Source organism: Genypterus blacodes, unplaced genomic scaffold (genome assembly GCF_046128005.1).
Source record: "Genypterus blacodes isolate CSIRO-AG114 ecotype Tasmania unplaced genomic scaffold, CSIRO-AGI_Gbla_v1 ptg000005l_1, whole genome shotgun sequence".
NCBI classification, from domain to species: domain Eukaryota; kingdom Metazoa; phylum Chordata; class Actinopteri; order Ophidiiformes; family Ophidiidae; genus Genypterus; species Genypterus blacodes.
In genome coordinates this window covers 2935001-2950958 of record NW_027466819.1, presented here as the reverse complement: position 1 = coordinate 2950958, position 15958 = coordinate 2935001, and the positions used below count along the sequence as shown (strand labels likewise).

The 15958-nt window shown below is 47.1% G+C and overlaps 3 protein-coding genes across 3 annotated transcripts; 2 read left to right on the top strand and 1 right to left on the bottom strand.

The window, feature by feature from the left end:
* Positions 1 to 103: 103 nt before the first annotated feature.
* Positions 104 to 932, bottom strand: LOC142999238 (MICOS complex subunit MIC26-like). Its single transcript, XM_076148690.1, has one exon. It carries the CDS (start codon positions 930 to 932, stop codon positions 333 to 335), a length of 600 nt encoding a protein of 199 aa, XP_076004805.1. The 3' UTR covers positions 104 to 332.
* A 5-nt stretch (positions 933 to 937) lies between these two features.
* On the top strand, positions 938 to 3291 carry dnaaf6 (dynein axonemal assembly factor 6). The gene is made up of 6 exons (XM_076148704.1): positions 938 to 1614; positions 1775 to 1841; positions 1968 to 2073; positions 2366 to 2462; positions 2617 to 2702; positions 2912 to 3291. The coding sequence occupies exons 1-6, from the start codon at positions 1519 to 1521 to the stop codon at positions 3039 to 3041; spliced, it is 582 nt and encodes a 193-aa protein (XP_076004819.1). The 5' UTR covers positions 938 to 1518; the 3' UTR covers positions 3042 to 3291.
* Positions 3292 to 4508: 1217 nt separating this feature from the next.
* Positions 4509 to 14456, top strand: pip4p1a (phosphatidylinositol-4,5-bisphosphate 4-phosphatase 1a). The gene is made up of 7 exons (XM_076149309.1): positions 4509 to 4725; positions 5865 to 6058; positions 7630 to 7736; positions 8766 to 8871; positions 9866 to 9918; positions 10505 to 10595; positions 12552 to 14456. Exons 1-7 carry the CDS (start codon positions 4608 to 4610, stop codon positions 12693 to 12695), a joined length of 813 nt encoding a protein of 270 aa, XP_076005424.1. The 5' UTR covers positions 4509 to 4607; the 3' UTR covers positions 12696 to 14456.
* Positions 14457 to 15958: the final 1502 nt, after the last annotated feature.

Here is a 15958-nt window from a genome sequence, read left to right as displayed (position 1 = left end):
AGTGAGCAAGATGAAGAAGTGGTCCCTATGTTGATTCGTGCTTGTTGTTAACTTGGCGTGATTCTGACATCAGAATGAAGTAACATTGTCTAAAACAAATGCATTGTTTCAATCAAATTTATTCTTTGCATAAGTTATACATTCAGAGCGAGGCAGAGGTAACTCATGAGTGACAGGCCATGCCCAGCCTGAGATCAGTGTGAGCCATAGTGCAAAAAAGTGGGCATGAGAAAGTCACACTGCATAGAAACACATGGCTGACGACCTACAAAAGCAGGAAGAGGCTGCTGGTTCCGTATTTCCAAACGGTGTCCATTGTCGTGCCGAGGCCGTCAGGGTTTGGGTTCTGAGCCGGCGTCTGTCTTATCTCCGCCCCGGGTCTTCAGCATTTTCTCCACGGTAGCGAAGCTCCGCACGGCCCGCTCGTACACCGAGTCTCCGGTGGACTTGGCCACAGCGGCAGCCTGCTCTGGGTAGTAGAGGGACGAGCTCACCGCCACCAGGCCCGCCGGGTAGACGAGCCTCTTAATCCGGGAGCCCCTGGCGAGGAACAGCCCAAGGACACCGGTGAAGCCGATCACTCCTGCCCGGGCGTAGAAGTCCTTCGGGGGGTCGTTCAGGTACGCGTAGGTGTCGCTTCCAAACTGGATGACCCTTTGAACCCCGGGTTTGATGTTGCCGTAGGCGCCCTGGCACCAAGCCGCGTATGGCTTCACTCGATCCCTGAGAGCTGCGACGTTCTGCTCCAGCTGACTCGCTCCGGGCTCCACCGATTGAACCCTCTGCTGAGGCGCCGTGTACAAGGAGAGGTCATCCCGGTCTAACACGGCGGCGCCGACTGCTTCTTTCGACCCGTCGTCAGAAGTGGCAAAGACGGTGATCGACATCAAACTTAGCGCTCCCGGCATCGTGCTCCCCGTCACCTTCAACATGATCGCTGTGGGCCATGCAAGTCAACTACGGCGTCCGAGCAGGGACACAAACCCGGCCGCTCCGCAACGACAAGGCTTTCAGTTTAAAGCACCCTTGTTTATGAATGTACACAAACCGATCCGTAGTAACAGTACAGATAGCCACAGTGTTTATGCCTCAAACTAAAAATTGATATGCAATACTCGACTGATAAGTAATAATGTCATAACTACTCCCGGAGTCATAGAAATAAGAGGCTTTTAACCCCTTTATGAAATAATTAAATACATCCTAGTTTAGGTTTTCTTGGAGGGATTTATCAATATTAATCAAGTTGTGTACATTTTGTGTGCCATTTATTTGTTTATCTGTGACGTCAGGCTGGTTTCCATGGTAGCCCGCAAACCTCCAGGGAAACAAGACAACAGTCTTCCACGGATACTTAGCCAGAACTGTTCTAGCCTTCAGCGCTCATCTATCAGAGATACTGTCTGACGCCAAACTGTCTCGTATGATCGATAGCTATCTGACGCCATAGATCGCTTGTTTTCAGTCGTTTTCCCGCCACGGTTGAGTGATTTTGCGTTTCTAACCGGGATCTTCTGAATGGAGCTTGCTGGTTTGTCATCTTTGCAACACCTGCAGGCTCTTTCTGCCCTGCTGTCCACTCAGCAGGAGGATGACTCAGATGAAGATTGTGAAGTAAGAAAGTGTACTTTACTCAGCTTTGAATGAGTCTAAATGTCGTGTGTCTACTATAAATTAAAAAAATAAACTTTGAGAGGAAGGAGCAGGAAGTAGGCTTTATACCTTCTGAGAAGAGTATTGGTGATTATTTGAGTTAAGGTCTCCATCTCAACAGAAAGTGAAGGACTCTGCATGTTTGGGACCTGGAAACATCGGCCTTCCATCCAGAAAAGATAAAGAAGGTAAAGCTTTGTGTCTCTGCAACACCCTTACCTCATAAGTAGTATAATCAGCAATCGCCTCAGATGATGATACAAAGAGAAGATGAGAGGATGTGTGTGTGTGTGTGTTTGTGCTTTGTTGTTTAGTGTCCAGTGCCTATGTGAAGAACAACAGCAAAGAGATCTGGAGTGAGGAAGAGGTGGCTGAAGGCTCACAGTATGAAGATCTCACTGACCCACGGCCACAGCCTGAGTAAGAGAACAAAAAAGTGGAGAGATGCAAAAAAAAAAAGCTAAACGCAACCTCAGAAACAAGCACACCCGGTCAATTCCTGCTGCCGAGTCTTTGGCACATTGATAAATTCACACAGATAAGTTGTGCACCTAACACATAAGCATATGAGGTATATGTCATAAAATACTATTTTCAACTGCTTGAGCTTTTTCTACTCTTCACTGCCCTCTCCTGACAGCCATGTCTGCATGTGCACTGTGTGCTCTGTGCAGAAAGATAATGTATTGATTATGAATGCTTTTCTGTGCAGATATGAAATCATTTTGAAGCAGAGTGTCGGTACAGAGGATATGTTCTTGGGTTTGAGCAGGAAGGACCCATCGTCCATGTGCTGTGAAGCCATGCTGGTAATGTTAAATAATGTAATTTGATATACAAACAAAACACAAGACAACAAACACAAAGAGATGTTAGTAGGTGTTTGTAGGCTTCAGAGATTGAAAAAAACTTAGAACTTGACAGTTTCAGGTATAAATGATGCTTACTTTGTCAACCTTTCAGGTGAAAATCAAACTACCAGATACCAAAGCATCAGATGTGGTTCTGGATGTAAAGGAAACATTCCTTGATCTACGGACACCAAAGTAGTAAGGGACACTTTCAAACTGTTCTGTCAGTTTCTTCTTCTTCAATCCTCTCATGATGGAGACAAGAGTTAAAAGATTTCCCAGAGATGAACATGATAATCTGAGCTTTGATTGCACTTTCACAGGATTCTTAAACTCTCTGTCACACGTCTACAAACACACTCTCTCTCCCTTCTCTGAGTCTCACCTCACGTCTCTCCTCTCTTCAGTAAACTGGGTCTTCATCTCCCACATCCCGTCCAGAGTCAGGAAGGGAAGGCTCAGTTCTACAGTGAAAGAGAGGAACTCCAGGTGACCCTACTGATGAATCGTCCCATGGACTGTATCAACATGCAATAAAATAAAAGAATGAAACAACCCAAACTACTCAGAAGACACAGAATAGATCTGTCAACAGTGCACACATGGATGTACACACTGTCTGGCTGATGAGGGTGTTTGGTTTGTGTAATACATGTTCAGTCATTTTAGAATACACACTGTTTTGACTTGCATCTATATTTCTCATAAATGATTTCTAAATATGTCCTGGCCTTGTTAGTGGATCATCAGTGATGGAATAAAGAAGAAACCCAACTTCTCTTAAATCTTTCTGAATATTGAGCTTCTTTTACACACACTTGCTAGTTGTCTGAAGTTGAGTTTGGAAAATCATGTGTGTAACTGGAGTGTCACGAGTTCACATCCTGGCATCTGACTTTTAAAACAAGTGTGGGAAAGTGTGTCAATTACTCACTCCTATACACTAAATGCTATTTGATTAAGATAAGATACCCGACCCTTAACTGCTCCGGTGGACTTTCTCACTGTGATTGTACTGAACATGGCATGGGTGTGAATGTTTGTCCATTACAATGCAGGCAGGATATTGCTGCAAAAATGTCCTTGGATATATAAAAGCTAATCAAACTTAGTCACGATCGCAGCCCATTCCGGACCTTGCACCATATCTGCTCTTAATTCAGCGACATTGAATCTTTGAAGTATACTGTTTGGTTGTTACATTGATGTATGTTATTAACTGTTATTTACATATACAGATACAGAAGGGAGAAAGAAATGTTTCAAATGATTGTGACTTTTTTTCAAACCAAAACATCTGATCTTCAATTATACATATCTAATTAATATATCACTTTGTATATCTTGCATAGATTACAAGGGGTACATATTGGGGGGGCTTTTTAATGCTCAGATAAATCAAAGAAGAAAGAATGCGCTGTGATTGCAATTTCTGAATGGTTTATTGCTTAATGTATTTTAATAATAATAAACCTGTAAAATGGGAGGCATTTTAAGCTGGCGCCAACTGAAAGCCTATGAGATATGTGAAACTGCTGAAGAAAACCTGAAAGAATGAAGCCTGGAGGCCTGAAAAATGTCTGAATGGTTCCTGTACCTCAAAGAATGAAGAAATGAAAGCAGTTTGAGTGACAGCTAAAGCTCACACCCTTTGAAGCTGCTTATTGTTTGTAAACAGGTGCAGCCAATTAAGCAGAGACAGGCAAGAATTTATTGATTTCTATCTTTTTCTATCTCAGTTCTTCAATATTTTCTGGCCCTTTTGTACCATAACACAATTCTACGCTCAGGAATTTCTCCTGGTTGTTGTTGTCGGACTTTAACCTGTGATTGAGAGGCATTCCCACTTTATGGACCAAAGCATCCTCTCCTCTCCTCTCCTCTCCTCCTCTCCTCCTCCGTGTCGGTACCATCCAGTGACAGTCCACTCGTACGTGAGCGCCGCCACACCTCCGGCCCCCGTCACGTTACCGCAGCAGCGGCGGCGGCGGCGGTGGTGTGATCATGTGACGCCTGCATTTCCGACACAACAATACCAGAGCGATCCCACCGTCTCGGTCTGCATCCTCGGCCCCCCCGCTCTCCCCACGCCTCGCTCACGTTATGGCGGACGGCGAGAGGTCCCCGTTACTGTCAGATCTGGGTGACGGCGCTGTCGGTAGCGGTAACGGAGGGGTGTCGCCCGGCGCGGCGCCTTATGGAGTACCAAACAAACCCCAGAGTGAGTCTCCACGGTGATCTCTCTCCTCCACCCAGCTACAGCTAGCCTAGCTACGGTTAGCTTCCACTGACTGGGCATCCCGGTTAGCCCGCTAGCTCCGCCGTGACAATGCCAGGGGACGTGCATGTTGTGTGTTTGTGTCGCGATACACGCTGACAAAACGCAGTATTCCTCCGTGAATATGAACTTTGACGGAAGTGTGTTGAGCTGCTAGCATGATGTGCAGCAGATGTTGATGATATTAGCGGCGTGCTAACTAAAGGTAGCGGTTGTGTAGCGAAGGCGTACCGGCGAACTGCTACAGGGGCGTTTTACGCAATGCAACTGAGCGTAATAATGTCTGTAAATGTATTTTGTTTTTAGCTTCTTCACGCGAAATGTTGGGACAATGTAGAAATGAAGCGTAGTGTACACGCAAGCTACATAATTGTGTAGCGTATCTGGTTAGCTAGCAACAGTGGAACACCTGATTTAGTTGGCATGCGAGGCAGCCAATAGGGAAGCTGCGGAGGGATGCTGAGGGATGACAGTCGGCCAATCAGAGAGCGGACGGGGCGGGACTATGTGTCAGGACGCTTTAATAGGAAAGTCATGATATGTGTGCACTTGTTTATACTTAATATGCTTATCGTGTTTTCATGTTGCTCTGTGTTATTTACTAACGGGATACATTCGCACACACTGGAATATACAGTGGATATAATATACAATATACAGCATACAACTTCTTTGCCTTTGCTCATCACAACACACACACATTCACATCAGTGCTGGTGTACACACACTGATACATGTCCTCACAGCAGTATTAGTTTTACAGTATCTCTTGTATGTATTGTTTTTATACGGTTTGTTTCAGCTCCACCTAGTCCCTCGTTCTTCTCTGCCTTTCTGCTTATTTGTTGAAACGGCCCCTCCTCAGCATTCCAGGAGAGTTTTGTAAAGCTCCCTCAGCTCGACTCCAGACCAAATCTTATTATCTTGTTAATCGTAACATAAGAGGTCACTTGTCACAGGAATTGAGACTTGTTCCACGCAATTGTGCAACTCTTGTGACTCTGTTCTCTTATAAGTTCATTCAAAAGTCACTTTTCTTGTGTTTATCGTCCTTTTCCTTTCTGGTCTTTCTCCGTTTTCAGGCTTCCCTCCGTTCCCCAGCCCCACTCAGCCCTCAGTGCTCCTAGGAGAGGACCCTCCACCTTACTCTCCCCTCACCTCCCCAGAGAGTGGCAGCGCCCCCGTCATCAGCTGCAGGGTGTGTCAGAGCCTGATCTCTGTGGAGGGGAAGGTCCACCAGCATGTGGTGAAGTGTGGCGTCTGCAATGAAGCTACGGTAAGTTCTACACCAAGACATCCAGCTGATGAACATGGCAAACACACATTTACCTGAATACTCATATGAGATAATTTCCAAGAGGTTTGACACTCGCTGTGCAGTCGGAATCACAATTCCTTCCTTGTAATACAGAGTTAACACTTAAGTACATATTCAGAATAATGAATAACATGAATTTTGATGATGTCATTGGAATCCTGACACTTTGAAAAGCTGAGAGGTGGTGATAAAGATAACACGTTTTGGAGCCTCTTAGATTTATAGGTTGTAAGTTTGCATCATTCCCTTTGCAAATCAATGCACAGACGTAGAAATAAATATTAAATGTGTCCAGATGTACCAAATATGCACGTAAAAGCAATTTACAGATGGAGGGCAGACATAAGCAGACGTATAGAAATATGCTGGCTGCTGGCCCTGGCCTTATAAAACATCCAGAGGAGTCACATTAAAGCAGGACAGAGTGTGGATGTGCAAGTCCACATCATTAGCATTACAGATGGAAGTTACATCATGCAGACATGCGTTATTAATACATATAACCAAAGATTCTTAAGGGATTCTACACAAGAGGCAAATATCTGTGATTGGTGAGCTCTCTGCAGGAAACCCAGAATTGATTTGAGGGAATAAGTGTGATGTACAAGCTCTCAGTTAGAGGTAATGAGGCATGTTTGTTTGTCGCAGTTGCGTTTTGGAATTGAAATATGGACATTTTGTAGCTTCTGCCAGCCAATAAGCTTCATCATGTCACAGCGGAGGAGATGAGCTGATCTACAGCACGTCTGCACAAAGCAGTTTTTAAGTGACGCATCGGCGATTTGAACAGAATTTGATGATGATTTTTAGGTTGTTTACTTTACGGGCAAACGAGAGTGAAACGCGTTAAAGTGACGCCTCTAAAAGAGACTCTGAGCACACAGATACGTTAAATTGTAGCCCGACACCTCTGTGCAGGTGCTCAGTGTCGTGGAGATAAACATGTAGGGCGTTTCAAGGAGAGATAGTCCCCAAGGAAAATAGATTCTACAAGGTGTTACAGTTTGTTTGTTTCAGAAGAGACGACCTCGCTCATCAGAAGTCTGTACCTGTATCTAACTGTATTTGTACTGGTGTAACTACTGGAGTGGAGATAAAATATGTGCATCCTTGCTTGTGTTGCAATAACTGTCAAAGGGTTATGATCAAGAAGTAGCATCTCACACTCCCAGCCACTAACTCAGCAGCAGCACCGTGCGGACCAAGCTTAGGTTGTTGGGCCAGGGATTACACATCCAGACACTCTAAAGCAAAACGTGAGGTTTTATAATTCCACATTGGGCCGTAGATGATTGCACAGTAAATGGTTTTAGTATCAGAACATCCCTGACATGACTTTCCTCTGCATGTCACTTAGAGATGTGGGCCTCCTACCTGTGACTGCAGCTCTCCGCCTGTCACACTACTGCTTCATTCTGGCCTCCAGAGAATAATTAGCTTTTTTTTTTTTTTATCTACTCCACTTCTAATCCATTGTTCCATTCTTTTCCTATCTGCTCCTCTCTGCGCATCTCTGTCTCCCTCTGCAGCCCATTAAAAACGCTCCGGCAGGGAAGAAGTACGTTCGCTGCCCGTGCAACTGTCTGCTCATCTGCAAAGTCACCTCCCAGAGGATCGCGTGTCCCCGACCATACTGGTGAAACACTCTTTCTCTCTGTCTCCCTCTCTGTGTGTGTGTGTGTGTGTGTGTGTGTGTGTGTGTGTGTGTGTGTGTGTGTGTGTGTGTGTATGTGTGTGTGTGTGTGTGTGTGTGTGTGTGTGTGTGTGTGTGTGTGTGTGTGTGTGTGTGTGTGTGTGTGTGTGTGTGTGTGTGTGTGTGTGTGTGTGTGTGTGTGTGTGTGGGGTGTGTCAGTCTATGAGAGAGAAGTGAAGCGGAAGGAAAAGAGGTGCGATGGGAGCAGCCGTCCCTTAATGAGGCTTTGCCCTGGGTGCAGTTTACATGCGGTGCTCAGTGAGCTGGATGAGGCAATAACACACTCATTAAAAACACACAGCCACATCATGCCTTTGACTTCTGTATGCTGTCTGTATCATAAAAAGGGTGTGCGTGTGCGTGTGTGTGTGAGATTTTGGGGCTTATATTATCTCCGGCCCTGGAAATTGCACCTTAAGAAAATCACCAATTTGAACATCTATCTGCTTTAATTGTAATCCTAATATTCCTGCAGAGTTACCAAGCAAATCCACAACATAATAAAGTTCCTTCTAGACTTTTCCCATTAGCCAGCAGAGTGGATGTGAGAGAAGTTCAGCTGGAGGCAGGATGAGGACGGGCAGGTTAGGCCGAGGAGGAAAGTCAACATTTAGATATCTCTGCCGCATGATGTCATCGCTCAGAGAGATGAGGGGGCGGAGTGTAAACAAGTGCCATTATAAAGAGCACAACACAAACGTTTGCTGTTATTACTTCAATCAGCCTTCATCTTAAGCCCGTGTCATTTTGTAACAATGACATAATGACACAATAATCTCACACTGCACACGAGTGGAGCCTCATCGTGTCTGTGTGTGTGTGTGTGTGTGTCTCTATCAGAATCCTTCAGAACACAAGTGTGGCTTCCTCTTCATTCCATCCATTTGTGGTGCAATTACCCAGTATAAGGGTTAATAACTCATAAGCTGCTTCTCTGTGTGTGTGTGTGTGTGTGTGTGTGTGTCTTTCTAGTAAGAGGATAATCAACCTGGGTCCCGTCCATCCCGGTCCAGCCAGTCCCGACCCGCAGCCAGCCGGGGCCCGAGTCTCCTGTGGACACTGCAGCAACACCTTCCTGGTAACACGCACACGCACACGCACGCACACACACACACACACACACACACACCCATCTTCGGGTTCGCGTTTGTGTTCCCTGAGCCACTTTGTCTGTCGTTCATATGCAGAATATGTTGTGAAATCTTCGGAGGATTTGTTTCTTTAAACTATAGCTCAGCCTGAAAAGCAGCCGGCCCCCTAAACCCCCTTTGATTTATGGGTGCAGATCAATAACCCTATCTGCTCCCCGCTGATATATTACAGCCACTTTGTGCTTAGGGGGGGAAGTAAAAATTTTACTTGGTGGCCTCTTTAACAATGCGTGCTGTAGTTAAAATGGTTTGGATCTACGGCGGCAAAGAGAGGAGGGAGGCGCCGGGGGGAGCGAGAGGAGGAGGAGGAGGAGAATGGAGGTGTGGAGGAGGAAGGTGGAGACGGATGTTGCACTGCGCCTGGAGCTCGGCCGGATCAACCCCGCCTGCTGCAGACAGGAGGGCCGAGTGCAAACACAAATCTTTGCCCCCGGGTGGCGCAGCGTTGATCCTTTTGTCGCAGATCAAGTGATAATGTCCTCTCTGCTCTGCGACGGCCAGTACACAGCCTTTCTATCCGAGCAAGAAGGATGGCGAGCCCGCCGCAGCATACTGTAGGTTTACACATGTATCACGCCTAAGTGACGGCACCAGAATTATGGCTCGCACTCTCAGAGGAGGAGGAGGAGGAGGAGGAGGAGGAGGCCGTTATTCTCTCTCTGGGTGTCACCGGGCGCTCGTTGTTCAGGGCCGAGATGTTTGTAATGTAGATTCTTTCGCCTGTCTGACCGATGGGAGGCTCCTTTAAAGCAACACGTCTGTACTTCATCTTCACCTGCACATGTACACACACACACACACACACGCTCAGATCCGCACCAAGAACCACAAGTCATCCTCTAGAGTTGCGCTCTGTTTCAATGTCACCTGCTCGATCGACGTCTCGCTCACGGCCCGACGTGTTTGTCTTTGTAATTTCAGTGGACAGAGTTCACGGACCGGACGCTGGCCAGGTGCCCACATTGCAGGAAAGTGTAAGTAACCATAAACAATTCATCAGTCACCTCACCTCACCGCACTCCCACACGTTTGAGATCGACAACACGGGGCGTTTAGCTGATGCCTGCCTTTTCAAGGGACGGGCGAAGAAGGTTGAGGGCTTCCAGCAGGGCTGCTCCAGGACGCAGAGTTCCTCTTCAGTCAGATCAAGACACTGGTGGAGTTTGTGTCGATGGATTTGGCTTCACGTGTGCGTTTGTGCCTCAGGGTTTCCCCGTAACGACGCTACAAACCGCAGTACTCCTATTACATGCCTCATGCCTTTGAGCAAAGTTCACGGGAAGTTTATTGAGTAAGAGTGTGTCCCAAAGCACAAAGCGCCGTGAACAGTAACGTGACTTCTTCTCTGCAGCTGTGTATTACACACTGGAGTCGTTCTGTTTCCCCCCCGATGTTCACGCTTCCTGTTGTGTAATGGAGTGAGATCCTCTGTCTCACCTGAGTCAAATCCTCCCACACACACACACACACACACACGCATGTCAATCCCATCATTGATGATTCTTCTTCCTCCTACTAATAAAGCTGATTTCTGATTTCTTCTTTGCTTTTATCACACAGCTCCTCCATTGGTCAGCGGTATCCCAGGAGGCGGAGCTTGTGGTGTTTTCTACTGTGCTTGCTGTTCAGCGTCTCCACCGCTGGGCTGATGGTGAGTGATGGAGGCCCGGGCGGCGCGTTGAGGAGAGGTTATGAATGCGTACGAGCGGAGGAAGGGGAAACATTGTCAAACTAATGGCTCCTCGTTTAGGATTGTGTTAGGACTCGCTCGCTTACTGTTGGAACACGCTCATCATGGCAGAGGAAACAATGAAAGACGAAGCAGCGGGGTACAGTCGCTCGGGCGGTGGGCGCGTCGCAGCCGCTCTCACGCACGCTGACAAGCCTCCGTTTGTCACCCGCGTACCACACACACACACACACACACACACACACAGACACAGACACAGACACAGACACACACACACACACACACACACACACACAACCTGAGATGACTGTAGGCATTGTTCAGGTTGCAGCAGCCGTTTCTCCTCCCACAGAGCAGCAGAACAGATCAATCCCAGTTGGTCCTGACCTTCTGTTTGGCGTCGTTTACTCTTCGACGAGCGAGCGAGCAACCTCACGCCAGCTGACGATACGTTTGTATGTTTGTAGCTGCTTCCTCTGTCGAAACAATCCTTCAACCGCGACCGAGTCATTATAAGAGATGACTATATACGTTACCAATCTGACACGCACGCACACACACACGCACACACACACACACACACACACACACACACACACACACACACACACACAGCAACAGGGCAGAGCAGATGGATACACTGTGCTTCACAAACAGCAGAGGGTGCAAGATGAGCAGAATTGAGCATGTTTGCTGATGGTGTGTGTGTGTGTGTGTGTGTGTGTGTGTGTGTGTGTGTGTGTGTGTGTGTGTGTGTGTGTGTGTGTGTGTGTGTGTGTGTGTGTGTGTGTGTGTGTGTGTGTGTGTGTGTGTGTGTGTGTGTGTGTGTGTGTGTGTGTGTGTGTGTGCGTGCGTGTGTGTGTGCGCGCCGGCCGACCCGACTGCGTCTCAAGGACACGGTAATTAGGACTGAGGGAGACGCGGCTGCAGTTAAGAAAGGAGGGGAAGAGATTTCATCACAGTAACAGCTGTACATTTCTGGAACTAAGGGAAGAAGCCGCCGCCCCCTATCCCCTCCCCCCCCCCCCCCTTCCTGGCTCAGCACCACTGCCTTATTACGAGACGCCGCAATGAATTATCCAAACCCAGGCTCCGTCTCTCGCTCACATTCTTGTTTCTGCATATTTGATTACAGCACTTTTTCCCTCTGAAGACCACACGGGAAACTGTGATACACTCCTCCTCGTGTTCTTCACTCCAGATCCCATTAATCATCCCAGCTGGTATAGCAGATCTCTGGGTGTCATAAGAAACGAGAATTCTTGTTATCCCCAACAGCGCTATAATCAATATTTGTGACAAGAATAAGTTTCCTCCCCAAATCAGCCTTCAGAAGAGTTAGAGGAAGCTCTCTGAGTGTTTCTACCCAAATGAACTTTGCTCCTCTGAGTCTGTCTCTTCTTCTCTTAGTCACTTCTGCCATCTGCATGTATTAATCCTCCACACCTCCGTACTTCACCGCCTAACCGCTCTCGTATTTTACGCCTTTAATGTGCTCCTCCATGTTAAATTCATGCCGGCCGAATTGAATTCTCCCGTGTCGCACTCGGTTAAATCCTTCCGTGTGGCGTTAAAAAGGGAATGAAATGTTTTTGCTGCCTGTGTTCCTGTTTTAGCGCCGTGAAAACTCTCACATCCAGGGCGGATTGTAAATTGCCGTAATGTTATAATCGATGGCGGTGTGTGTTGGTGTTTAATCCGTCCGCGGCGCCAGAGGTTTGGCTGCAGTGCTGCACTCTGAGCCGCCGCGAAGACACAACAAAGCATAAAACATCGATTCCAGTGCAGCGGTGGCATCGGCACTCGGGTTTATGGCGTTCACCCAGATGGGAATCGTGCTATACAGTCCTCTGATGTCCTCTGATGTCCTCTGATGTCCTCTGTCCTCATGTCTCTGTGTGTGTTGTCTCCTGGCAGGCCGGCACGTGGGTGAAGGCTCAGACGTACCCGGGCATCTACGCCTCCTGGGCCGTGCTCCTCCTCCTGGCTGTGCTCACCCTGGGTCGGGCCTTCTACTGGGCCTGCATGAGGGTCAGCCAGCCCCTCCAGAACTTCACATAGGATCCCCGGCCTAAACCTGACCCCCCCCAACCCCCCACCCCTGCCACGCCCTCCTCCCCAACGCGCCAGGCGGCTTAGAGAAAACAGAATATTTATTTAAATCCAACCCCAAACAGAGAAGTTGTCCTCCTCTTCCTCCTCCTCCCCCCCCCCTCCTCCTCCTCCTCCCCCCCTTTAGTCCCATGTGTTTCTAAAACTGAACGGCTGCCAAAGCAAAGGCAGTGTGTGTGCGACTGCTGTATATCTATTGGTAATGATGATTCTGCATATAGCCTAATGTACTGTTGATCTATTCTAATCTCGTGGCCAGTGTGGGATTCATTTTAACACTTTTAACGTTTCCTTTCTCACTTTCCCCCTTGTGCCGTCGGTTAAATATCGCTTTAGTCTGTTGCTGTCTCGCAACTACGAAGATGAGGGCTGAATAGATGAAGATGAGGGGGAGGGGGGAAGGGCTCAAGTCCTAATTTGTCATTTCATTTTTTAGCTTCTTTTTTTTTTTTTTTACTTTACACCAAGAGAGGGAGTTTTGTGAAAGCGGCGATGAAGTCAGATGACGCTGGCGATACCGACACGCGTCTGCAAGGCGGCGTGGGTTTGTAACGTGAGGCGGCTGTGATGTTTCTGAACGCCGTGTTTACCCTGATTTATCCCCCGGGACTGACTTTGATCCAAAGCAGCTTGAAAGCCTTAAAAAACAAAAGAGGTGAGGAAGAATTACACACACACACACACACGGACCACAACAATAGAGTTTTTTAAAGAGTGGTCCAGTTCTCGCGCCCCACACGGGAACCAAAATGGCGTCGGGACCTGGAGCTCGTTATCTTTGGGTCCAAGCTTCACGCGTTCACTTTATCGCAATGTTTCTGCCTCTGTCGAGCGGCGCAAAACAAAACTATTAACGCAGCCACATTTGTCTTCCTAAACTCGCCAATCCGTCTGCCTAAGTGGTCGGTCGTTGTCCTTCCTCGCGGCGTATTTGTCTCCATTCCGCTGCCAGTTGAGGGCTTTGGTTGTCATCTGGCCAAACTTAACCAACCTTAGAAAAGAAAATAGTCCTTCCCGCTTTCAGCTTTGCGAGGGAATAAACGCTTCAGAGGTCACACGCAATCGATGGCAACATTAAAGAAGAGCCCTTCAGGTAGCGGCGCCAGTCGGGGGGTTCGATTCCCGCCGGGACCGTTCAGGTTTTGCGCGCGTCATTAAAGATGGAGGCTGCTGCTGAGCTTTCTTGATTAACGGGTACGTTTGTCGTTCATCGCCGCGTATCTGGCGCGGGCGGAGCTTTCACCTTTAAAGCCAGGGGGGTACTCACACACACACACACACACACACACACACACACACACACACACACACAGACACTAAGTTACATTTCTACTGCAGTGACCCGTCTGTGGTTCTGAACGTGGTAAACAGATTTTTGGGGGGTTTTTTTGGTGTTTTTTTGTTGTTTTGGTTGTAAATATATTTGTCGATGTTGTAAAGGAATGTGACTCAGCGGATTCTGTTGCGCTGGTGTGCTGCTTCGCACTGCAGATGCTACCAGAGAGCTTTTATTTGTTTTTAAGAAAGTTATTTTTTGTTGTTTTTTTGTTTTGTTTTTCTTTGCAACTCTTCAATCTGTTTATGTATTTAAATATCTGATGACACACTAACCTGAAGCCTCCAGACACTGGCCCCGGTGTACACACACACACACACACACACACACACACACACACACACACACACACACACACACACCCACACACACACCTCAGACATTTGACCATCACATTCAAGAGTGATATGGCATCTGTTACACACACACACACACACACACACACACAGCACCTTATACTGAGGAGCAGATCCCCAGTAAGATGAGTGGAGGTTAAACTGTCAAAGTGAGCGTAGGTAGCAGATATCATGTTATTTATTAAAACACACTGCAGCAAACAAAAAAGGGGAAAAAAAAGCCACGGCAACGATGAGTTCAGCCTGGCGTCGAGTCCCTAAATCTGATTCCACGTGGAAATAGTTTTGTGTGAAACATTGGTGGACATTTGCTGAGCGATCTGCCAAGTTTTCACGTGATGCAAGTTTTCTCTTTCTAATGAAGTGAAGCAGAAGGAAGTGAAGCAGCGAGCGAAGAACAGATCCTGGGATGAAACGCCAGATTAAATTCCCTGTTTGCTAAGACTTTTTTCTCCTTTCTTTTTGTGATGGATTCATGTTTTATTCACGACTACAAAAAAGAAGTTCAATCATGTTAACAACAATAATCAAGACCCTGGCTGAGGCTCTTTTCAGAGTTTGTTTACACACAAATAAAGACATGATGATGTACAAAAGACAAAGCTGGTTTCTTTCCCCAAATGATTGATTTTGCTTCCTCCTGTCACTCCCAAACAGAGGAAGATGATGAGGATGATTGTTCGCTTTAACTGATCTTGTGTGTGTGTGTGTGTGTGTGTGTGAGAGAGTGAGGCAACCTTTGCAATCCTTTAATGTGCCCAAGAAACCCAACAACCCCTGCATCGCTACTACTTTTACACTTCTTCCCCCTTGCTGTGCAACTGAGTGAAAACTGTTTTGTCCTGTGGGTTCTGATTGGTCAGCAGGCTCGAGCTGCTAACACAGACGTTATGTTTACATCAAAGACACCTAGTTTGTATCATGATGATGTAATGATGCAGCGTGTGACGGAGACATGGAAGGAACGAGTTGACGAATAGGTTAAATGGATGATAAATGTGTGTGTACAAGCCGCTTTAAGAGTGTGTGTGTGTGTCTATGTCTCTGTCTCTGGTGTGTGGTTGATCACGTTCGACACACTCGCTTTGCTTGTACACAATAGAAATGCAGACTCACCCACAGAGGGACACAAAGCTCCATCTGTGAAGTCCTCCCTCTCCCATAGGTGCAGATTGATGCTGTCTATCTGCGATGGGAGCCGTCTCCGCTGCAGTTCTGAGGGATAATTGCGGCGTGTGAAACCTGTGATTAGAGCAGTCATCCGCTCTGTAAACTGGGATGCTTCCTAGTTATTGAAATTAGTCTGAAATCAAACCATCCCCTGTTTTTTTGCTGAACCCAAAGGTCTCCAATTTCACAAACTCTAATTTAAAGCTCGGTGCTGTTCCTCTCAAAGAGACTAAATTGTTTTTTATCTCTCCCTGCCATCGTTCTCTGCACAAAGAGGCTTAGTAGCTCACCGTTTTCTCACACACAGTCGTGGCGTCTGTCAGGCCTCTTGAGTTTCATGCGGATATATT